This window comes from Ischnura elegans, chromosome X (genome assembly GCF_921293095.1).
Source record: "Ischnura elegans chromosome X, ioIscEleg1.1, whole genome shotgun sequence".
Taxonomy (NCBI): Eukaryota; Metazoa; Arthropoda; class Insecta; order Odonata; family Coenagrionidae; genus Ischnura; species Ischnura elegans.
Genome location: NC_060259.1, coordinates 109,646,023 through 109,672,115, shown reverse-complemented (window position 1 = coordinate 109,672,115; position 26,093 = coordinate 109,646,023). Strand labels below are relative to the sequence as shown.

The 26,093-nt window shown below is 38.9% G+C and overlaps 1 protein-coding gene across 4 annotated transcripts in view; it reads right to left on the bottom strand.

Annotated features, from left to right (window-relative positions):
• Positions 1 to 26,093, bottom strand: part of LOC124170843 (F-box/LRR-repeat protein 15-like) — a 112,370-nt gene that overhangs the window by 14,124 nt on the left and 72,153 nt on the right. For 3 of the 4 annotated variants that reach the window (XR_006867599.1, XM_046549837.1, XM_046549838.1), the window contains one exon: positions 9,385 to 9,516. The exons of the other annotated variant lie outside the window; for it this stretch is intronic. Coding sequence is in view for 2 of the 3 variants with exons in the window: in XM_046549837.1 (XP_046405793.1) it covers positions 9,385 to 9,516 (132 nt within the window). In the remaining variant the exon portion in view is untranslated. The remainder of the gene's footprint in view (positions 1 to 9,384; positions 9,517 to 26,093) is intronic. 4 annotated transcript variants of the gene reach the window in all.

Sequence of the window (26,093 nt, the reverse complement as noted above, 5' to 3'; positions counted from 1 at the left end):
ATGAGGTCTAGGACTTCATCTGTGATCCATGGCTTTTTATTAACACATTTTCTTCTCCCTGGAACTTCTCTAGCAGCCTTCTGAAGTCCACTTTTGATATTTGTCCAGCTATTCTCCACTGATTTGTCAGTCTGATCTAATCCTACCTTGTTCTCTACTACTTCTTGAAAGGCCTGTTGATTTTTTTGGTTCCTTTAGCTTCTCTAATTGCCACGCGTTCTTTGCTGATTTCTTTGATTTCTTGAATTTCAGATGGCATTTCATCATCACTAGATTATGATCACTGTCGATAGCTGCCCCCGGGTAGTTTTAGCAGTCCTTTATCTGGTTCCTAAACCTCTGCTACACTAAAATATAGTCTAGTTGAAATCTTCTTTTGTCTCCAGGCATTTCCATGTATATCTTCTTTGTATGTGATTCTTAAATAGCGTGCTGGCAACCACTAACTTGTGTTCTGTGCAGAATTCCAGGAGCCTTCCTCCTCTTTCACTTCAATTTCCTAATCCATATTTTCCTGTTATTCTTCCATCCTGACCTTTGCCGATGACAGCATTCTAATCACCTAACGCAATAAGGTTTTCTTCACCCCTTGATTACTTCCCTGATATCATCGGAGACGTCTTCAATTTCTTCATCCTCGTAGTCTGTCGTAGGCATGTAAACCTGTACCATTACAGTATCTGCAGGATTTGTCTCTAACTTTACCACAACTATCCTTTCATTGTACTGTAGGAAGCTTTTCACATGCATTCCGGCACTCTTTATGAGTATTATCCCAACCCCAGCATTACCATTCAGAGATCCTGTGTGTATAATCCTACAGCTTCCACTCCAAAAGTCTCCCTCCTCAGGCCACTTCATTTCGCCAATTCCTTGCACTTCCAGAACCAATCTTTGCATTTCCACCTTAAGGTTTTCTAGCTTCCCATTAATCCTAAGTGATCTCATGCTCCATGTACCATCATTTGCAAAAGTCGTGCAACCAATTGAGTGGCGCCACTTTCGCTCCACGAAGATTGTGCTCAGAAACTGTGTGATTTGAGGGTATATGCAGCAATCCAACACTAGTCTTCATGGTTCAATACATGGAGAACGGGTCATTGTGTGGGTGAGGCATTTTTTCATCCTTTCCAGTCTCGGGATTTGATCACTTCCATATAAGTGAAATTAATGTTCATAATATTCCCCCAAACACATTGTAGCATTTTATGCAGAAGGAAAGGTCGAGGGTAATTACTCGGAGAGATTTTAAAAAGTTTGTAGCTTGGCTCTTTTAGAGTGATCTTAGCTCTTTTCAGAGAGCTGGAAATCACGAGTCGCTCACTGTGAACATGGCAGTCTTTTGTTTACATCTATTGACTCAAGTTGATGTTTTTAATACAACATCTATGACATAAGATACGAGGCAGCCTTGATATTCCAAGTGTTTCATCATATCTGAGCAAACGCGTAAAATATGAAATTAGTTACGCTGATCGGCATTAATCATTGCGTTAATAATAATAATAATAATCTTTATTTGCCGGAAAGACAATTATATGCAATACATAAATTGTATAAGGCACGTCAAAAACACAGGTTGGGTACAAATAAAAGATATAAGGCACAAACAGCAAAGTGAGGTGAGCATATATAATATTACTGTGACAGGTACTCTGATATAGAGTAAAAGCAGCCTGAAAGTAAAAAGTCTTTCAGCTTGTTTTTAAATACCCCTTGACTCATGGGATCTTTTAGCTCCATAGGGAGCTTATTGTACAAAAGTAGACTCATAAATTGTTCACCACAGGCAGCACTTTTAGTCCGTACATAGGGGACATGCAAATCTTTGTGCTGCCTCGTATAATGAGTGTGAATGCTGGCGTTTGGGACAAAGTCTTGGAAGTTAGTCTTTACTTTGAGAAGTATGGTGAATATATAAAGACAGGGCACAGGTAATATTCGTAGATCTTTAAACAATGGCCGACAGGGTGTCCGATAGGGTTTGTTGGACAATAAGCGTACCACTCTTTTTTGAATTTTGAATATGGTAACGGCATGTGGAGATGAACCCCAATGCAGAATGCTGTACAGAACATGAGAGTGGAATTCACCATAATACAAGAGTAGCAGAACATCTAGGGACACAGTGGAGCGTATATACCTGATTAGATAACACACAGAACTGAGCTTACGTGCCAATTCGCTGATATGCATTGCCCAGGAAAGATTAGAATCAATAGTCACACCCAAAAACTTTGTACTCTCAACTTGTGGTATACATGCACCGTTAAGGTCCACAGTGATCTGCCTATTATTTTTTCCAATATTTGTGAAGTAGATAAGTTGAGATTTACAAACATTAGGCTTCAAACAATTTTTAACACACCATTTATACAACTGCTGGGATACAGAGTTAGCAGAGGTACATAAGCTATTCACTTGAGATGAAGTAACCACAAAATTGGCATCATCAGCATATAACACTGGGGTGATATCAGAGGATCGAGAGACAAAGTTAGTGAGATCATTCACATATACTAAAAACAAGATAGGGCCAAGAACAGATCCTTGGGGGACACCTTGGGAAATAACTTTTGGTGGGGAAATAAATTTCACACCATTGGACACTACAGCAACAGTCTGTGATCTGTTGGCGAGGTATGATTCCAACCAGAGAAATGGAATACCTCTAATACCAAAATAGGATATCTTATTCATAAGAATTTTATGGTTGACACTATCAAAGGCCTTAGATAAGTCATAGAACAAGCCAAGTACTTCAGCTTTGTTGTCTAGAGCATTCAGAATTATATTGACTGCCTGAGAAATAGCTTGGGAAGTTGATCTTTTCTTTCGAAAACCATATTGATGGGGAGAAAGATAGTTATTTGATTCCAGGTAAGAGGTCAATCTGTTGTAGAAAATTTGCTCAAAAACCTTGCCAAGCTGATTGATAATTGAAATTGGTCTAAAGGAGTTAAAATCATGAGCAGAACCCTTTTTCTTGTAAAGTAGGATAACTTTAGAACTCTTTAGAGAATCTGGGAAAATTCCTAGCTGGAGAGAGTTGTTAATGAGTAGTAGAAGAGGAGATTTAATGTATTCATATGATAAACATATTAGAAAATGGGGGACATCATCAGGACCAGCACAATACTTAGGGCTAGACTTGAAGATGATAGAGGTCAATTCACGTTCAGAGCAAGGATGAAGGAAGAAGGAGGTAGGTGAGGGATGAGGTTGGAGGGGGAGGAAATCAGGAGGGGGGGATAAGCCAGAGGGGCAAGAGAAGTGATCATTGAAGGCAGATGCTAGTTGAAGAGAATCAGTGATGAAATTGCCAAAGCTATCCTTGAGCTGAAGGTGAGTAGGGTAATAACAACAGAGTTCTCCGACGTCTGTCAATCAGTAAAGATGTATTCCTTTCTACGTATTCAAAGTATGACAAGGAAAACTTAATTCCTGCCAAAAGTCCCTTTTTCAATGATTTTCGCATTTCAGCAGGTATTGTTTGATAATATGTTCCACTGCTAAAAAAGTGTGAATGCATGCAATAAATCTACGCTGCTATATCGTTGATGATTAAGTCATCATATTTAGCTGCAATCTTTTAAATAATACTCTCATGAATTGAGGATAATGTAGGATACTTACTTAGCATCATTAATATTATTCTCTACTTGTATTAAGTAGGTTACATGGTATCAGGAAATGTGCTTGTATTGGCAATACGTTTTATGTTTAGATTGATATCAGTGGAACTGCAGCTCATTTCATAAAACCTTTCAAGTCAAGTAAGAAGGACGAAAGCAAATCCTAATAGAATTTCCATTTGAAATGAATGTATACCCTTGCTTCATTATAAATACAAATACTGAGCTAGAAACATAATAACAACTTATAAGGACGATACCATACCGAAGTCGCAGGTGACTCGAGCAACAACATCATAATATTCCTATATTAACCAGTCGAAACATAAAGTATGCGAAAGCCTCTGTGCTCAAGTTATAATTACATAAACAAATAAAAGACTAAAATATTGAGAAAGTGATTATTCTGATCAAAATTTGTTCAATTGAGAAGCACATGACAGCAGCTCAGTGTTACAATTACGATAAATAATTAAAATTATCTACTTCAACAATTGAGGTCTGAATAGTGCAGTGGAAGAATACTTGGCTGGAAATCGGAGGAGCAGCATTCAAATCCCTCCCATATCCAAATTTTTTCTATCCTCCTCACAGCTGTATTTTATTTTAAAGTTTTTTTTAAATGTAGGTTAAGAGGGTACCAAATGTTGAATTTAAGCATTTTTACGACAATTTCTAATTTAAATGATCGTGCAATGTGAATCCTGTATTGTTAGCGTGGTAGGACGAATCATTGTGTTTCCCTAGAGGGAACTCCAATAAGAGTCACTGGTGAATGTGATTCCCATTGTAATAAGGTTTCCTTTACAGGTTTGTAACTGCTCATCATTATTAATATTTGAGATGAGAACTATCCTAGTAACCTATGGTTCCATATGCGTAATTTATTAAAGGATAATAGATCAATTTAAGCTGGTTAAAAAGAAAATTATGAGTGATATTTTGTAAATTTTGCAGCGATTATGCTGCCCGTCTATGTAGTATGCCGTCGAATTGTCATCAACTTGTCGCCATTTCCAAGTTAATTTTTCCAGTAAAGTTTTTCAGATTAATTTTCCCCTTTTCCATTTTGTAAATGAGCAGTGAGGGAACTTTTCTATTTTTGAGATTTTTAAAATTTTCAAGATAAATTACCTCGATAGAAAAAGATATAAATTAAGTGTAGAATTTTACTTTTGAACTTTAGGCCTCAATATATGCACTATATTCAGTATTTTTTTAAATACAGGAATTTTGATGGAAAGGGACAAAATGTGAGTTCAACTGATCTATTAAGTAGAATCCTTGTAATAACCTATGTAATGGTAATCCTTAATCGTGCGCTCACCCCGGCGCTTATTTTTAAATGTAGGAAAAGCTTATCTTGACGTATTTATCGACTATTATTCTTGTGCGAACTTTATTCAAGCAAATTATGGCATCAACATGTATATGATAGAGCTACAAATTGACCCTATTTACACTTTTTTGGAAGTGCGTGAGAATCACTTATGGCCTGCAAGTCTTACCCCAGGTAAATTGCTTCCTTGTCTCTGGCTGGTGAAGTCGCGATAAAGATGTAGGGCAAGACGAGGTGCAGGACCTATCACCTGGCCAAAACTACGGCCCGGGAGCACCCAATTCAATGTTTAGAGCTGAGGGAGCAGCTAAATTCTGCACAATATATTTTACCTCCTTAATCAATAGTCTGGAATTAAAAATGGGGGAATATCGGTGGAAATTAACTTTCAATTTAATCTCTGTCCGTAGTTGTTTTAGGAAACCTTACCATTGGAGGCATACCTGGATAGGGAAAAGCCATACTATTAAGTCACTCTTTAAGTTCGCTGTCCTTAATGTAATCCAGACGCAAACATTTGTAATTTTAGGTGCAGGCAGGCAGGCAGGTCCTTGGGTGGCATTCAGTAAATGCCAATCAGTTGAGAAATTTCAATATTTTCAAAGCTAACTGCATAGTCAGTATATGGTTGCTAATTACTTTTGCCCATTCATCGTGGTGCTCACAAAAATATTTCTTGACTCCCTGCAGGCATTGCTGAGTGCTGACGGTGGATGCCCATATCCACGCGTAGATTTCACCTCGCTTTCACGCGAGGGGTCGCCATTAATTCTTTTTCTCATACTATTCCTGCTCCTATCATGCAGGTAGGGTAAAACAGCTCGTCAGTCAAGCACCAGTGGGCTAGGAAGTGTAATCTTCGCTGGGTTCTACCAAGAGAAATAAATCTGTTCGCTGTCAATAAAGGAAGTAGCCTCCCTTGCATTGATATTGATATAATTTTAATTGAAAATAATCACAATTTAGAAATTTGACATCATGTTGTCTCACAAACCTATTTTCTTATTTTTCTGTTTAAAGAATTGTAAATCTTTGAAAAAAGTTGGAATTAATGCAAATTCATCTCTAAAAACATATACGATAGTAAATGGTAAAAAAAATGCACGTCAAAAATTATACTTCACCATTTAACCTCACCCTGCATTAATGCCGTCGAAACTCAAACTAACATTGAAAATAGATACAAATAGCTAGATCTCCTGCACCCATAAAACATAGAATGAAAGTGAGTGCTCCAAGTTTATGTTGATTTAAGTACCGTACCGTAAATTGTAAGAAATATGTTGCGCAATGTTGGTTTTGCCATCTTCACCATTGTGCTAAGTGCGTCTAACGACATAGAATAACTTTTCTAATTGGTTGGGCATATGGCTAACTATTTTATTGAATTTTCAACATTACAGCATAATTTCAATTTTCAGAGCTAAACTTGCATCCAGGATAATCATGCCATCATAAAAAACCTCTAAGTACGTCTGCAACTCTCCCTAGTATACTTCCAAGTAAAAATGAGAATACTTCAATGAAATTTTTGATCCCAGAAAAAATTATGAAGCTATAGTTTTGTAAAATAACTTCGGCTTTTGTACAGTTTTAATTATTTTGTGAGAATTAAAATGATTTAAGTGACGACCGGAGATAGGGTGATCCCGTGGCTGAATATTTCCATGTTCATGCTCACCGATTGAAAAAGTACACCAAGCCCAAAATCAAGGGTCTATATATCCCTCGGGCCGTATATCTGCTGTTAATTTTCTCAAGCTTTATTGCCAATAGGACAAAAAACAACCTTTTTCAGTATTTCTACTTCTAACAAAAGTGTCAGCGTGGTATAATATTGAAATGCCGCCCTTGTTTTGCCTTTTGCTGGTGGTGTCTGAGTATCGCAATGATGGTCTCCCTCCTGTGTCATAACCCATTCGTGAGTCATTCCTGAGCTACCATGAAGATTCATATCCAGATAGTGATTATTCAAATTTAATGGTGGCCAGAAATTGACAATGGAGCGAAAGTGGTGCCGCTCGATTTGTTACACAACTTTTGCAAATGATGGCACCTATCCTCGTAACTTCATCCCAATTGAGCGATGTATCTCTCAGGTAGTCCTTGCCTGGGGATCCAAATGGGGGAGTAGTTTACCTCCAGAATTTTTTACCTGAGAGAATTCCATCATGTCAGATTATTTTAAGGTGGAGTTGCTTCGACTCCTTGGGATAATAATGTGGTGGTTTCCCCTTGCCTTCCACATCGCAGTACTAGAGCCGTTTAAGTAAATGTTACCACGCCTGCAGTGAAATGAGTGTTGCTGTACTGACCACTGTGGTCTCCACCTTCACTCAAATGAAGAAAAGCTGCTGCCCTCCCTCCCGGATGATGTGAGGCATAACTCTTGGCGGCCTCCCATCACCAAGTCACGGCATCTTCACAGGTTTAATGTATCATTTAGATAGCCTATCTTACCCAGGGATAGACCCCTACCACCTCGGAATGCCACCGCTTTTTGTCCACGACTGCTTATTCGACAAGTAAACTCGCTTATATCGCAGCTAACCTCTATAACTAGAGGTTGACACACGGTCAGCAACTTGGTGGAGGCTCTTGGTGGCTTAAAGCTCAGTCGCAAGTCTTTTTTGTCATACGTCAAAATTCCACCAAATGACGCCAGAAGATATTTTCTTTATCTACAGTTCATATTTTAAGTGTAGACATCATGTGCATTTGTGTGCCCCTTATTTCCGGACTTGAAAACTTATGAGCTCTAACCCCTTAATTTTGCTACAATTCCTCTAAAATGTCCATACGCAAAATTATACTATGATTGGGTAGGGATGGTCAGATCGGACACATCGGATCCAAATATCCACAGATATTGCCCTTCATCGGATTCAATGTGAAGGAAGACATCAAATCTGGATCCTAAATTTTAAATTAAAGCTGCAATGAATGCAGTGCCCCATTAGAGTGGAAAAGAGCTCCAATTCTCTCTTCGTATGCACTGCGATGCTTATCCTACTATTAAACCATTCTGTTTAAAAGCTCTTGCAGCTCTCTATGTACAGAAATTCAGTTGAGGAAAATTTTATGGCAAAATACGACAGGCGCACAGAGTGAATCTTCCCAGATATTGAACAACCATAGGGGAAGGCTCAACACCTTAGGATGATAACAAATTCGAAAATAATTATGTCGCGGAGTTAGTATGCGGCTATGAATAATTAAATAATTGAATTGATATTTGATAATTAATTTTATAGCAGGCATTTAAAAAAGTACTTCGATCTGAAAATATCCGAAGATCTGACTCCTGAAATCAAGGATCCGATTCGGATCTGGATCTGAAAAAAATCCTGGATCTGTCCATCCCTAAGATTGGGTCTTCCCACCCATGCAAAACCAAACACAAAGTTGAGCGAAAAACAAGCCAAGATTGGTCATGATGAATCACGATTGGGCCTGCCGCTAGCTACTCCAGCATATGAATTATAGTCATGATGAATCACGATTGGGCCTGCCGCTAGCTACTCCAGCATATGAATTATAGTCATGATGAATCACGATTGGGCCTGCTGCTAGCTACTCCAGCATATGAATTATAGTCATGATGAATCACGATTGGGCCTGCTGCTAGCTACTCCAGCATATGAATTATAGTCATGATGAATCACGATTGGGCCTGCTGCTAGCTACTCCAGCATATGAATTATAGTCATGATGAATCACGATTGGGCCTGCTGCTAGCTACTCCAGCATATGAATTAGGAACGGTCCCAAGCAGGCTCGTAGCCAGAACTTAGCTTTGAGTGGGAGCTTGGGTGGTATACAGGTTGCCTATATTGAAATTTTGTTGCAAATTCACATACATCAGAAAACCATGCATTTCATTACATCAGCTATACGTTCCGTCTGCATAGTGCTGAAAGTTTTATTCATCATTGGTAGTTGGCAGTTGAAATCAAATTTTACAATACTGAAAAATGAAGCATCAGAGAAGAGAAGGTCATGGGCTAATGGCATACTCAGTAGATGTGAATTGAGGGTAGTCACCCCAAAGTAAAAAATTTCAAGGGAGAGCTGAAGCCTTCAAAGCCACAAGGAATGTACATTTAATTGAAATGTGAGTGTTATAGGCCAGAAGACTAGGAAAAAAACCACAAGAGGCTAGAGTTAGACAATGTGAAATGATCAGTAAAAGTGGGCTTGCTGAATATTGCAAATTTATGTTTGTTATTCGAAGTGGATATACCCAAGTCAAGAAACTTTAAAAATCCTTCTGATTTTGTTTCTTAACACACATTAATAGGGTATACATTTAAGTGCCTCACATAAACTGGTCTTTACAGAGGCCTTCCTCATTTGAATGAGTGAACTGTGGCTCAAAAATTTCATCATTTACTACCATGGAAGACTCACCGTAGTGACGAGTCTCCGATGTATGGGCACCAGGCCACATTAAGATGGACCAATTCTGTACATGCAACAGCTATATTATTTGGGGTCCGATCAGAAATAAGCGTGCAGCTTTCTAAATCGATTTCTTCAAGTCTGAAATGAAATAAAAGCACTCAGTCACCATGTATTATTGCTCATAACTCCTCTCAATGCAAAATAGCACAATTTATTTGCATTTTGGTTGGCTGTACCAATGGCTCCTCTTATGATTTTGCCATTACTTTTCTGCCTTCTTCTAACTGATATGTACTATGTATTCTAAGGCTTAGTAGAGCATATTACGCACTTCCTCTATGCCAGTTTCTGAGGCGGCAATTTATCTAATGATTCAGACAACCTCAGCAAACTTCACTGACATGTAAAAATTGACCATTTTTGAGAAAAAACCAAACACCACATAATGCCCACAACTTCAATAAAAGATGTCCCATATTTGCCCTCTGCAACTTTCCATCCCAACTAAAGCGAGTGCAGAGAATCTAAAGGAAATCAATTTGTGTATCAGACCATTTGGCACAGCTCCAGTAACTCTCCAAAGCCTAAATCATAGTTTAAGCCTGAATCACACAATGCTTCATCCAATGATGCTAGTAAGAAGAGGATTTTCAGGACATAGCTGATTACACTGGACGGCATGAAAATCGGCCCTGAATCCATTCGTGTTGATTCTTATGTAAAATGACCTCCAGAATCCGAATTATACCCTCAGTTTTTCCCCATCACCCACCATTTTCTGGGAGCCCCTCCCCCCTCATATTTTTATCACTTTTTGATAAATTTGCGGGATGAAAATGTTTCTTTTCGCATCTACATTGCTTCTAAGGGTTTTCAGGGTTGAAAAATTCTGAAGCATGAACATTTATGGCAAGGAGGTAGATTTAGGGTGCATTATCCCCCGAAAATTGTTTTTAAAAGCATTAAAAATGATAAATTTTGACCTTTTTTTTAGTAATTTTTCACATATTTGCTACATTTTACAGCTTCCATTTTACCTCATCCTTCCTTGAATGATGAAAATATTTATTAACAAGAAATAGCAGTAATAATAAGATATTTTGCTTCATAATATGGCAAAAATAATTAAAATATGTAGCATAAGTTCGGAGGATTCGCTTAATTATGCTGGCACTCGCAATAGGGTAGTTTCCTTCATCAAAGAAATCGAAAGGCATTGATTGCGATTCGTTACCCACCATTAGTGTAGTCATAATATACAAGTTATTTGGTTTTACAAATCCCAGTTTAGACGAATGGCAATGGTCAATTTTAACTGCATTTGAAAAAGGCCAGATTGGCGCCCAAGCGATGCCACTTCACGTGATGTCACAAGGACCTAGTTTCTATACGAGTGGATAGGAGTTTTACATCGTCTGAGATTACAAATGCATGCATGAGGCACAGACTTCAGGGAAACATCTCTTAATAATCACGTATTAAAACTGCCTATGGTCGGAAAGTTTCCTTCGTTTGATAAGGTATTTATAATCCTTATTTAAGCCAAGCGCTACCCGCTAGCAGGGTACTCAGCTACCTGCTAGCAGCCTGCATCCCAGCGAAGCACATACCCTCACCCCAAGGTCACCTCACAGGGCGACAGCGGGAACCAGAATGACGTAATGCAGGGTTTTCCCAGCATTCATACTTAGCTGTTGCGTTTTTGCGTGCTTGAAAATTTTCACTTTTCATTTTATCGCGAAAAATAGATATCTTCATTTAAATATCTTAATTTAAACAAAATTGTTCGTGAGTAGGACAAGCATCGTAGAGCAACGGCGTATGCGAAGATAGGATCGGAACTCTTTCTACTCCCTCTTATACCGCTATTACCGCCGCAGTTATCAAAATTTCCTCTTTCAATTAATATTGAAAGAGAAAAGTTGGATAACTGTCGAAATTCCAGGCGTACGTCTGCAACACCGCGTGATAGTATTAAAAAAATGCCGCAAAATTTTTTTCTTCATAGCTCCGATGCTCAAAATAGGGGTGCGCCTCTTACACACACTTATACGGTAGTATATGTACATACTAATGATTTTGATGTGCCTTATATCTTGTATATTTCAAATGTACTTGGTCTTTGGGCAAATAAATACATTATTATTATTATTATGAGGGAGACGTATGGAAATATCAGGCGAAACCTTGATTAATCAGGATACGGAAATATCGGACCAATTATGATTATATTTGGAAAGTTTAATCTGACCTGAAAGTTGTCGCTCTACTAACGCGACTGCAATCAGGATTCACAAAATACTGCTGCCTCTTTTGGGAATGGGGCAGCCGGGCCCAAGAAAAACATTACATTATACGAAATTGGCCTGTTTGGTGTTGCATAGGCATGTTGGCTGAGTACTGCTGGTTTTCAGCTCGATAAACTTCTCTCTCAGGGTGTAAATGGAAACCAAATGCCAACAGAAAGTACTTATCTCATCCATCGTTATTTGCATATGATTTTACCCTTTATTGATGCGCGCAAGAAATTGAGAGCACCAGCGTGGTAGCGTATCTTCTGAACTGCTGCTACATATTTTAATAATAGGGTAGTTTCCTTCATCAAAGAAAACGAAAGGCTGCGATTCGTTACCCACCATTAGTGTACATATTCATAATATACAAATTATTTGGTTATAGAAATCCTAGTTTAGACGAATGACAATGGTCAATTTTAACCTCATTTGAAAAAGGCCAGATTGGTGCCCATGCGATGCCACTTCACGTGATGTCACAGGGACTTAGTTTCTATACGAGCAAATAGGAGTTTTACATCGTCTGAGATTACCAATGCATGCATGAGGCACAGAGATCAGGGAAACATGTCTTAGTAATCACCTATTAAAACTGCCTATGGTCGGAAAGTTTTCTTCGTTTGATAAGGTATTAATAATCCTTATTTAAGCCAAGCGCTACGATCTAGCAGGGTACCCTGCTACCTGCTAGCATCCTGCGTCGTATCAGCGCTCAAAGCCTTGCCCCAAGGTCACCTCACTTGAGGCAGCGGGAACCAGAATGACGTCACACGGAGTTTTCCCATCATTCATAATTACAAGGGGAGACCACGAAACTTGCTCCGCCTTTTTCAATGCCGTATTTTTTATGGCCTTCGGAATGGTGAACATATCCCTGAATTAGTAGTGGTTCCGTTGAATGGGCCTTAGTTTGGCTGTAATTACCTAATTAATTTTCATGCGGTACTTTTCACAAGCTGCTTATAGTTTCATGATATCGCACTACTCACCAGACTCAGGTGGGATAGTGGTACCGTTTAAGACTACCACCCGCGGCACCAGGGTTCGGGGCTTTGTGATGGCTGTATATTTTGTTGTCTTCTTTGTGATCATACGGCGTCAACTTGTTCATTAATTTTAATTGCGACAAGCATAGACATGAGACTATTTTTTTATCATCACAATGGCGTTTAGGTATTTAAGCAGTGTTATTTCAAACACGGAGATACGATGACTACACTAGCAAGGGTTAGTGTGCCCAAAATGTTAATTTTTTCATTGCTTATACTGATCAACTTCCACATTAAAAATGAAAACCACTCTTGCGAGAGCACATGCCATTAAAGGCTCGCGGCAATCAACAACACGCATACAACATAATTAATAAGAACACAAAACGATTATAAAATGCCATATTTCTCGAACACTTGTAATTCACTTTACTCCGAAGGGAGTTTACTTACACAGTACCTATGTGCTAAAATGACCATTCTGAAATATAATTTCCATTAATAAATAGGATGAAATAGAAGTTGATGACCCTGGACTGGGCGTGCTAGCGTATAAAATACGTCAATCTTCGAAAACCAAGGATTTCAACATTGTACGTACATTCTGGGCTAGAATGGTCTCGTGTATTCCTACAATGTACTTTGACTGTCTATATTGCGAGTTTTCAAAGTTCGAGATATTGTAGCTAATTTTTTTAGATCAGCAATTTCCTGGCATTCATACTTGGCTGTCGCATTTTCGCGCGCTTGAAAATTTTCACTTTTCATTTAATCGCGAAAAATAGATAATCGTCATTTAAAAATCTAAAAGCGTGACTTGCGTACTCCAGGAGTAATAATCTTTCGATTTAGGCAGTAAAAAAATAATAGGAAACCACCCTATTGTTACTATGTACCGTTCCTAAATATTTTTATTATTGCTGTTATGTTTTTGATACATATTTCCATCATTCTGGGATATTTGGGGGAAGGACAGATGGAATAGAAGCTGAAACATGAGGAAAATAATTGAAAAAAATTGCAAAAAAAAGGAAAAATTGTTAATTTTTAAACCCTTTGTTTACAATTTGCGTTGACTAATCCCAAATCCCAAATCCACCTCCTTAGCATAAATGTTCATATTGTAGAACTTTTCACCTCTCTGGACCTTTAGAAGAAATGTTAATACGAAAATAATCCTTGTCGTCCCAGCAAATTATCGAAAAGTGATTAAAAAATTGGAAGGGGTATCCCCGAAAATGGTGGGTGATGGGGAAGAACTGATGTCATATTCGGACTCAGGAGGTCATTTTGCATAAGAATCAGTAGGAATGGTATCGGGGCTGGAGAAAAAAAAAATTTTTTCCCATCTAGTGCTATAAAACCAAAACACATTCATTACAGAGTAAAATATTACTCGGGACAGAGAATCGAACCAAGGCCCAATGGCTTTCTGGATGAATGAGCAGACCACAACACTATATAGGTTCTCTAATTCCCACTACCGCTCATCCTGAAAACATCACATTTAATACCATGCAAGACTTTATCACAGGCTTGAGGCTGTCAACCTGTGGTGGTTCCTTGGTAGTCCTTCCTCCATGGTTTGAGCCTGTTGCCAGAACTTTGCAGAATTTGAAAAATAACCGAGCTCAGGATTTAAAATAACAGAGAGAGATAATGGTTGGAGATGTATCTACCTGTATTATTAAGAAAAAATATACTAATTTCAAAATTCATATGGCAGAATGTGTCTTATATGTCTTTCTTCCCTAGTGCTGACTATTCAGCCCTCTCCACTCGACGCACCAAATTCCCTGCCTCCTCCCTCTCTATAAGTGCTTGATTAAGGATCACATCATTTGGCAAGCCAAAGGCGTATTATAGCTGTCCCAGTAAACCAAGTCCTCCCAACCAGCCAGTTTATAGAACATTTCATATTATGCGCATTTGTCTATGACACAGGTGATTAGTTTTGTTGGGGCTAGCAGAAACTTAAAACTAATAATTGCATAGAAGATTTTTAGAAAGTGTGGCGGGTTCACGCGGCGGCCCCATTAACCACAACCCCGGAAAGGCAGTGGGCGCCGAGGACGTGGAGCTGCGAGAGCGACATGTATAAAAGGCCGTGTCTTGTGGCATATCGAGAGTTGTTGCTGTAAAACCACCCAGTCGCTTGTGGGCTATAGAATAAAGAGGCCAAACCCGGAATGGAGCATTTAGTTATTTTACGGCAACAACACAGAAAGGAAAATATTTTGAAAACTCTCTCTCTCTAAGGAACTTTTGAAGTTGGTACTTATACTTGGTTGGGACTTCCCGGTTGCCTCTGTATTTTCATGAACACTTAATACACATGATTTTGAATAACATTTACCATGGCAATATCAAACAACTGATCCAATTTTTCCTTCAATTCCATATCATTCTTAAGCTGTCACATAGGTCGCCATCAAAAATTTATCTTGAATTTTAACAGCGCACTGCACAAAGCCTCTATTTTATACATTCCACGTATTTGTAAAATAATTTGAATTCTCAACATAATAGTCAGGAATGGGACCACAGACCTCATCGTTAGCCTCGTACTTGCACACACTCAGTGACCATGTTTTCAAGGCTACTGAGCCTATCTCCCTCTCATTCTATTCAGAAGGTTCCCCTCTTTTGTACAATGTTGCTATATTTGTCAAAAAGCACCCCTAGTGATCTATACTCCAAAACGGAACTTATTTTCTGGATGTCCCCCATATTTTTGTAATGTGCATGATTAAGGATCAGATATATTTAATGTGTATTGTATATTTTTGTCCAAAGGTGCGAGACAATCTTTCGAGCATTTTTCTGTCGTCTCGTCACCACATTCGCCCAAGGCAAGGTTTCCCACCCATGACTTTGGGTCATTTGTTGTCGAGGCACATGTAATAAGAGTCTCCTCAACCAGCTGGAAGTATATAAATTTTCCGGACAGATGGTCATTGTCTCGCAGACGAAGATAAATTTCTCAATTCCGAGGATAGGGTCGAGTCAAGCCTTGTCTTGGAGGAGTTGATTTGTGCCCTGACAACACGAGCACAGGAATTTGGGGCAGTCTGTGGGTAGACACGAGAGCGAGTGGGTGCGCGTAGGGCAGAAGGGTACTCGGAAATTAAGGAAGGAAAGGAGTTCAGGACAGTGTGATTGAGTTGAGGACATTTTAGATAAATTTAAGGTCACTTTTAACCCTTTCACTGCGGTTCAATCTCCGAAAGCCTACTCCTCACATGCGGCAAAAAGGTTAAAATGCGTTTCATGGGCCCATGGAGCAGGTACTTTTAGGATTGGTGTGGTACACCCTCCGAGGGGTCGCTAATCCGCGACCCTATCCTCAACGAGCTCACCCACGCAGGACCGTCTCCTCGACCCTACCAGCGGGGGGCCTACCTCCCGAAAAGTGGGCGCTCTGACTTCATTTTGAAAACCTATCAATCAATCCGATCATCGAAAAATGATTGTTTTCATCGCAATCCTGCCAATCATATAATCAAGTATGTCTTTGAACCGTGTTTCTGCGATGAAAAATAACGATTTAGTTAAGTTTGCTAAAAGAAATGGCTACGGACAACCGCAAAATGGCCAATTTAGCAAAGTTAACAAAATCGTTATTTTTCATCACAGAAACACGGTTCAAAGACATACTTGATTCCCTATTTGGCTGGAGTGCAATGCAAGTAATCATTTTTTGATGATCGGATTGATTGATTGATTTTCAAATTGCATTCAGAGCGGTTACTTTTTGGGAGGTAGGCCCCCCGCTGGTAGGGTCGAGGAGACGGTCCTGCGTGGGTGAGTTGGTCGAGGATTCCGGGTCCCGGATTAGCAACCTTTCGGAGTGCTTCGGCAAAAGTGCTGACCGCATGGCAGGGACGACGAAAAAGTACGTCCACAGCAGTCTGCCGTGCGGACGTACTAGGTACGTCCACAGCAGTGAAAGGGTTAAGGCATACAGAAGGAAGATTGTGAATGGAGAGAGAAGTTAGAATGGTGTTAGTGGGCATATTATGCATGTGAGGTAGTCTATGTTTTACTATACTTGAGAAAAACTTATATACTTACAGTAGTTGAACTATACTTGTAGTAGTTGAAACCCAGGGTCAGAACAATAACAACTTGTGGAACGTAAATAACAAGGGGAGACCACATACCTTGCACCGCCCTTTTTCAATGCTATATTTTTATGACATTCGGAATGGTGAGCGCATCTCGGAACTGCTAGTGATTCCATTGAATGGTCTTGAAATCAAAGGGCCTTAGTTTGGCTGTAATAAATTAATTTTCACGCAATATTTTTAACATCCATTATATTATCCCTGAATTTTCAAATCAGATTGGTTAGTTGATGCAGTGTTTAATGTCGCTAACTCCCACCACAAAGGCTATGGTTCGTGGCTCAATGTTTGTATAACATTTTATTGTCTTCATTTTCATCATACGCCGACAAGATAATACGTATTAATTTATATTGCAGCAGGCATAGTCAGGAGTAAAATTTTTTTCATCATAACAGCGTTTAGGTTTTTGCAGTGTCATTTCAAACTCGGACACATGAAGAATACACTAGAAAGGGTTGGTGTGCACTAAAATGTTAATATTTGGTATTATTTGCGATGACCAACTTTCATATTAAAAATGAGAACGACTTGTTGCAAGAGCACATTAAGACATTAAGGCAGTGAGCAGCATTATGCATGCACATTTAATAAAGAAGAACACAAAACGAATATAAATTACCATATCTCTCGAACACTTGTAATTCACATTATTCCACAGGAAGTTTACTTACTAATTGTAAGTACCTATTTAATAAAAGAACCATTCCGAAATATTATTTCCATTAAAAAATAAGATGAATTAGAGTTGATTACAAAATCTTACCACTTACAAATGTCATTTCTTTACAATAAAAAGCCACTGTTATTGCTCCCCTTTACTCTTTCAGTATTTTTGAGGAGGGTAGCTTAGGAGACATTATTCAGGGTGCACTAAAGATATATCTACATTTCAGCATTCCTTCCTTGAGTAGGGCTTCGCATTAAGCAAACTCAAATCGGCTTCGCACGCTCCTGTTAACCCATACAGCACAGGGAGAAATTTACTCATGTATATTGAGTCGAAATTTGGTGTAAGGAATAAGTCGAGAATTCGCCCATTTTTACACGTGTAATTGCTGTGTAAATTTGGTCCAACTCCCTTGACCCTTATATAAAAAAATATGAAGCAAAATGAGGTAATGCAGATGCTAAGATGAGCAGTAATCTGAACATGATTAAAGTTTCAAGATAGATGATTCAATGAAATCGTCCACCTTAGTACCAGCAAAATTTTCTCAACGAAATCTAGTTAAATCATTTTACGAATCATCTTGCGGCATATATTTTATAGGTGTTTATTTTATTAGGATTACATATATGCTCCTGTCGAGATACAAACGAGTTAACCATTAATTGCAACTAGAATGATGCTGCTTATTAATTCAAAATTCTCAGTAATTTCGAATTACCTCCGTCAATGCCTCGCACCATGCGAATTGAACGCTGGGAAAACAATCACGTAACAATATAACTTGTGTGACTCGAACTGGAAGCGATATCAACCATTCGCTAATTCTCTTTATCCTGGTGTGCTTGTGCTCAGTGAAACTGCTTGCGGTTTTACCAAGGTTTTGTGGTTTTTTTAACTATTCGGCAGTACTTTTAAGATCCATCCATCACCTCGTATTCGCTATTATCCTATCCATTATGTCATTCACATTATTTTTCACATCATCACCACTTTTTTTGTCACATCATCACCACTCGTGTTTTGTCCTGTACGTATTTCCTGATGAATTATTTATACAGACGAACCTTTTATTGACACAGTAAATGAAAATTTTTGAACGAATATGTTGACTATGTCTTATTACCTGTTTAGTATTAGTGAAGTGCCACCGTTTGCATGGTCACTGTCATTTTCCGGTCATCAACAAGAAACCCTAACCCTGGTGGAGAAAGGAATAACTACAACGGTCCGTTATTGAGTTCCTTGTGCATACACGTGTATTATCCCTTTTGTGGCGGACATAAGACCATATATACAGCTGATTTATTCCATTTTTTTCGGGTAATAACGGTTTTTAGACGAGATAAAACATGTGAAATACACGACCTATATGCCAGCTAGCAACCGTTTGTGCTGTATGGGTAAGTTCTAGTGTAGTGAAAACATGTTTTTATAAGCAATTCAGTCTTCATATGGCACATTTTAGGAGTGCATGTGCCTCGACAACTGATGACCCAAAGTCATGGGTGGGAAACCTTGCCTTGGGCGAATGTGGTAACGAGACGACAGAAAAATGCTCGAAAGATTGTCTCGCACCTTGGGACAAAAATATACAATACACATTAAATGTATCTGATCCTTAATAATACACATTACAAAAATATGGGGGACATCCAGAAAATAAGTTCCGTTTTGGAGTATAGATCACTAGGGGTGCTTTTTTGACAAATATAGTTGTTTTCCTCCTCCCCTCCTCCAATCTCCGTTTCCACTGCATCGTCTTCTCCCTTTTTACATCCTCCACTTTCCCTTTTTACAGCCGCCCATGACCCTACCCACTCTTTCTCACCATTTTTCCCTTCCCAATGACTCTGACCACCCTCATGTTTTGCTTTCTTTGCCTCCATCCTTTTACCACTCACTTTCTTCTAGTATTATATTCACTCCATATATATATATATATATATATACACTGTTGGTGAGTGGTGAGGTGCCCCAGTGCCATCTATTGGTTACTCTTGTGGGCCAAAGCAAAGGGAGTTTACTGTGTATAAACCCCCGCCGAAATCATGGTAAATCTAAGCGTCCCGGTAGCTCAACTCGTAGAGCACCTGGCCTGCAACCAGGAGGTTCTGGGTTCGAGTCCCAGTCAGGCCGCATTTTTACCCTCTGATTTCTGGCTTTTTCCATATACCACAGCACCGTTGTCCTCATCCTTTTTCTATTACATGTTCCTATCCCTTTCTTTCCTTACCTGTGAATTTATTTGTACAGGCATCCCCCGAGTTATGTATGTCTCGACTTACGTAAATCCGCACTTACGTAAGCGATGACCGTATTTCAAATGATAACGTTAATTTTCGAATGCGACCGCGAAGAAGCAGATATTCGCTCGTACAACCTATGGTAGAAAAAATATCGAATAGTTATCGAGTTTTTTACGTGTTAGAAATAACTAAGTGACCCATTTTTGTCATTCCTCGAAGGAATTTTCATTAATTTCTGTAGAAAAATCGCTTATAAATCCCAAGTCAGCAATCAACGTAAAAATTTGCAGTTCTAGTGATGGAAGTGGTTGCGCTCATTCCTGTACGATACAACTTGTTATACAGCATGCACACCCGAACTCCGACTTTCAACTATTTAAAAATTGTATCCTTAAGTTTGGACATTTCCATCTGTGGAATTAAAATAAAATGAAGTTCAAGCAGAAATCTTTATTGCGGAAAATAATTGTTTATTACCCACGTAACGGCATTGAAATTTTGAGTGTTGGCAATGAACGCCGGGAAAAAGTTAAGAAAAAGTTGACACACGATATTAATTGCGTAATTGTTTACATGTTTCTGGCGGAAAATTTTATTAAGCTGCATTTTCTCGTTCTCTCTTATGGTGTGCAACTGTAAATGAATATTGCGTCATTGAAAGCTTTTCCCCACTAACTTTGTTTCACATTAATGACGGAGTTGGCTGAATAAAAGCTCACTTTTAATTAGCTTCATGCTTTGGAAATACTCTTCGATGTTTCCAGCGAAGTAAATATTCAAATGATGATATTTTCATGGTATTTTATTGAGATATGAGAGAATGAAAGTATGTTTCCGTGCGTGAAAGATTGAGTGTATGTGCGTGTGAATGTATCTAAGAATAAAGTAAGTTACTGGTATTTTTTGTGTGTTATTTGCTCGTAATCCTCGACACTCCTTCTACGTGTATTAACTGTGACAGTGAAACCACCAGATTCATCGATCAACGTAATATATAAAAGGCAGAAGATATAGTGATTATAGGTAGGTAGACGATGCATTCTTTGGGCCCTTAGATCGCAGTATAACATTATGAATCAATTTAAGTATTCAGTTTAGTAATGTAGCGTTGAGATACCGTACTTTCCCAAATCCACGCGATCGGTCATCTCTGGGAATAATATTACGCATTTTGATTGGCAATGCTCGAGATGCAACTCCCAGACTATATTAATATCTATCGATTTTGTATCTAATAACGTAAGAATACGCGGTACAGTTCATGAATATCGCAGTGAATTGAATGAAACTTCACCGAGAATTTACCGCGCATTTCTCCGCTGAGAATTTCACCGCGCCGATTGCAATCTCTGAAGCACTAACGCAAAGGTTCGACTTATGTAAATTTCGACTTACGCAGAGTCTGCCGGAACGCATCTCTTACGTAACTCGGGGGATATATACATTAAAGATGGGTTGAATAGCAGATTTCTCGAATTCGAATATCGACATACGCAGACTTAAGCTCTGCTGCTCATATCGAGTTTCGCCAGAATGCTAAGTCGTATTTTGACATTTATTTCTTTGCGTAAAATGCTTAAATAAACTCAGAAATACATCGTGTTTGGTCTTATTCATTTTGAAATTACGCGCACATTACTAATATTTCAATTCAATAAGGGTGTAACATCAATTGACGAAAGTCATTCTTAGACACCTTTTGTGCTAATAGATGACTCATGCAACGGTTGACCTACACAGAAACGGGGAACTTCGAAGCTGGTAGGAAAAAAAAGGTCAGTGGGGGAGAAAAGGGAGGGCCCGAAACACGTTTCTATTGTTCTCGTGTAACTTGGTATTTTTTCGAAGCTAAGGTCTTCGTAATATTATCCCTGCGCGAAGTGTGACCTTTTTTTTATTTCGAAGAAGAGGAAAGCCTCAGAGGGGGGGCTTGTGCTGAATGGAGAGGGATACCGGATCTTGGGAAATGCGTTAATGTAAGTATCCCACGGTACTCACACAGCAGTTGACCTCCAGAAATGTGGAACTTCGAAGCAGGTAGCCGGAAAAGGTCAGTGGGTGAGAAAAGGGGGGAGGGCGTGAAACACGTTTTTATTGTTCTCATAACTCGATATTTTTTTCGAAGCAGGGGTCTTCGTAATGCGATCCCTGCGCGAGCTGGGACCTTTTGTTTGATTTCGGAGAAGAGGAAAGAGTCAGAGTGGGTGAGGCGAGTGAATGGAGGGGGATAGCGGATCGTGGGATATGCCCTAAGGTTGCTATCCCACGGCACTGAGGTTCTCCTGGTGGGGGGAATCGCGGATTTTCGGATTTTTTCACACCACCATTTTCGGTTCCCCTCGTCGAACTCTTTTCACCGCTAAAATCCACGAATTTGATGTAATTCGTCAACTTGCATAAAATGGCACTGCGAGCACTAAATGACTACAGTTCTCTACATTTTTCCGAGTCAACTACCATCGACGTGCGTGCGACAGTGTATGACGTGAAATTCAAAGTATTCGAGATATTCGAGGCGGTACTTTTCGCATAACTATTCGAAACCTCGAATATCGAATACTTTCTAGTATTCGAGTATTCGCGGATACTATTCGCACATCTCTAATATATATATATGAATGTTCAAAAACACAGTCACTAAACATAGACACGAAAAAAAAAAGAAGAAAACACTCACACGAAAAATAAAACTGAAAGACTTTCGCGGTTGTAGCCGCTTCATCAGTCAAGGAGAGATTGAAAGGCCAATGCTCCACCCCCCTCAACCTCAGAATAAATAATCACCGCGCCTCCTGTTGTCCGTCGTCTCCACACACATCTCTCCCGGTCCCCACACATTGTTTTTCGCATGATTCCATCTTTAATCTATGTTTCAAAGTTTCTATCATTGCCTCCCTGTCACCCACTGACTCGCCCCTCAATCTCCACACCCTCGAATTGGCATGCATCTGGCGTTTGCAAGCCAACAAGCACCCTGGTCTGAATGTATCTTGTTGAGTTAGCCCCGCCCCAATACACCCCTCCCCTCTTCCCCCCACCTTTCGCCTTTTTCCAACACACTCCTTCCCCACTCAATCTCTCCTTGACTGATGAAGCGGCTACAACCGCGAAAGTCTTTCAGTTTTATTTTTCGTGTGAGTGTTTTCTTCTTTTTTTTTTCGTGTCTATGTTTAGTGACTGTGTTTTTGAACATTCATATTATGTGCTACGTTGCATCGCATTTCTGCAAAACATTGAATATATATATATATATATATAAGTATGTGGCCGATCGAGGCGAACGAGCAAAAATTGTACTACTAAAAACATAGACACACGTAAAAAAGGGGTTTGTGAGTGTCCCCTTTTTTTATGTATGTCTATGTTTTTAGTAGTACAATTTTTGCTCGTTCGCCTCGATCGGCCACATACTTATATTATCGCTTAGTGCGCTTTCATCAAGATTTTATATATATATATATATATAAAACTTTAAAAAACCCTAGGTTGGGCGGAATCACAGAACACACTAAAAAAAGATAAAAAACACTCACAGTAAGTACTAAATTTTCGGTGGCGTATTACCACCTTCCTCAGTTAGGTAGGAGACATAACTCCTACCTAACTCTGAGGAAGGTGATAATACGCCACCGAAAATTTAGTACTTACTGTGAGTGTTTTTTATCTTTTTTTAGTGTGTTCTATGATTCTGCCCAGCCTAGGGTTTTTTTAAGTTATTTACCTCGTTGAGGAACATTTCAAAGTGTATATATAATATATATAATAATAATAATAATTTTATTTGTCCAGAAGATCATATATTACAGTGAGCCACAGAACATAGATATTGGACACGTCATGGAAGTTTAATGAATCATAAAAATGTAACATACTGAACAGTAGATGTAACACTAAACAATTGAACACAATATAACAATAAGTGACATTCACATACATTTATACATATTTTTAGGGATCAATATAGAACTCTTGGATGCTGTAGTAAGATTTGTTTACAAGATATCTTTTTAGGTCAGCTTTAAATCTGTTCATTGAGGAGATGCTCCTAAGTTTGGGGGGAGTGAATTATATATTTTTGAGCCTATGGCTATGGGGCTTGTGTAGGAAAGTTTTCGTCTGTGGAGGGTTATGTGGATGGATGTATGTGATCTAGTTTGGTGATTATGTATATCCTGATTTAGCTTTAGTCTATGAAGGTTGAGTTTAACTAGTACACATAGTTTAAATACATAGAGACAAGGAAGCGTGAGAATTCCCAGCTTAACAAACAGTGGTCTACATGATTCTCTTCTAGGTATACCCAACATGGTTCTGAGTGCCCTCTTCTGCAGGAGAATCGTTTTGTTAAGGAGAGTAATTGTTGACCCCCAGAATTCAATGGCATAATTAACTATACTTAAGAAGTTACAGTGATACAGGGACATTAGTCCTTTATGTGATAGTGAGTTGGTAAGTAATCTCAGACTATATAGGACTGTAGATAATTTTGTACAAAGTTCATCGACGTATATTGACCAAGAACCAGAGTTTTCAATTATTAGACCTAGGAATTTTGTGTTAGCAGTAGGATAGAGTTGGGCATTGTTTAACATCAACTGATTAAAAGTAGCATCATTATTGAATAGCAAGAGTTGAGTTTTTGAGGTAATCAAATTTAGTTTGTTTGCAGCACTCCATGTCCACACTGAGTTCAATACCTCCTGACATTGGCAATGTAGATCAGTCATATTACTCGCTGATATGAGGAAGTTTGCATCATCTGCATACATGATGGGTCTAATGTTGCTGTTTCCGTGTATAAATGAAGGTAGGTCATTGATATATATGAGAAACAACAGGGGGCCAAGAACACTGCCTTGAGGTACCTACGTTTATCACCTTAGGGTTGGATTTTCCCACTGAGTCGTGTAATACTAGTTCAACTTGCTGAGTTCTGTTTCTCAAGTATGAATCTAACCATGCCAATGCATTACCTCTCACTCCATAGTTACAACATTTTTTTAAGAGGGTTTGATGGTCAACCATATCAAATGCCCTAGAGAAGTCTATGAAGAGAGCAGAAACTTTGTCTCCATTATCAAATGACTCTGAGATGAAAGTCCAGGCATCCAGAAGAGCATTGCCTGTCGACCTACCTTTGCGAAAACCCCACTGAGAGTCAGAGAGAATTGCATTCTTTTCTAGAAAAGAGAACTGCCGGTTATAAAAAATACGCTCAAATACTTTTGATAGCTGAGGCAATAGAGAGATAGGTCGGTAGTTGCCTACATCATTTTTGTCACCCTTGTTTTTATACACAGGTACTATTCGGCTAGGCTTCAGTTGGTCTGGGAAGATACCAGTGGACATCGAGGTGTTAATTAAGTGAGTTAAAGGTTTAACCAATAAGTGTTTGCATTCAGCAAGTATTCTGCCTGGAATCCCATCAATACCTGGAGTTGAGGATTTAGATAAGGTACCTAAACACGATAGGACTTCCTTTTCTTCACAGGGGTGAAGGTAGAGGGATGATACTATGGATGCGTTCTTTACAGTGGAATTAGTACTATGACTGCAGGAGTTGATTATTGGGAGATTACAGAAGGCATCATTCACCAGATTGCATATTGTTTTAGAATCAGTGACCAAGGATCCATCGTTATTATAGAATTTAGGGGTAGATGGATTAGCCTTCTTACCAAGCTCTTCCTTAATTATTTTCCAGGTTTCTTTCATTTTATTGTGAGCATTGGCAATTCGTCCATCGTTGTATGTTCTTTTTGCATGCTTTAGTAGTTTTCGGTATTCACTTTTCAGTTTGAGAAATTCAGTATAATCTTTTTGACTGCAGCCCTTTTTACATCTAGATGATTTTACCTTCAGGATTCGTGAGAGGGTAATTATTGTATCAGTGAGCTAAGGTTTACTTTGATTATTGGCGTGGGTTTTTACAGTGACTGTGGGAATGCAATAATCAATATGATAGAGTAGTTTGTCATGAAATTGGGTGTATATGTCATTGAAGTTGTTAAGTGAGTATACTCCTTCCCAAGTTTCGATGGCTAAGGAGTGTTTAAGACATGAAAGATATTCAGGTGAGAATAATTTGAAGGTGGATTTCCTAACATCCTTAGATTGTATTTCCAGGTTAAAGTCAGTCATTACCATACAGTGGTCGGATAGACCAAGATCTACAACTAAAGTTGAGGCATTTTCAGAATCAATACTTGTCACCATATAGTCAATTGAAGTTTTGGAAGTGGGCGTCACTCTGGTAGGAACGTCAACAAGACAGTGTAGCCCATAGGACAGGAACAAATTAAACAGGTCTGTACATTGGGGAGAATCCACTAAGGAATCACAATTAAGATCACCAGTTATAATAATTTTATGCTTCTTAACAAGGG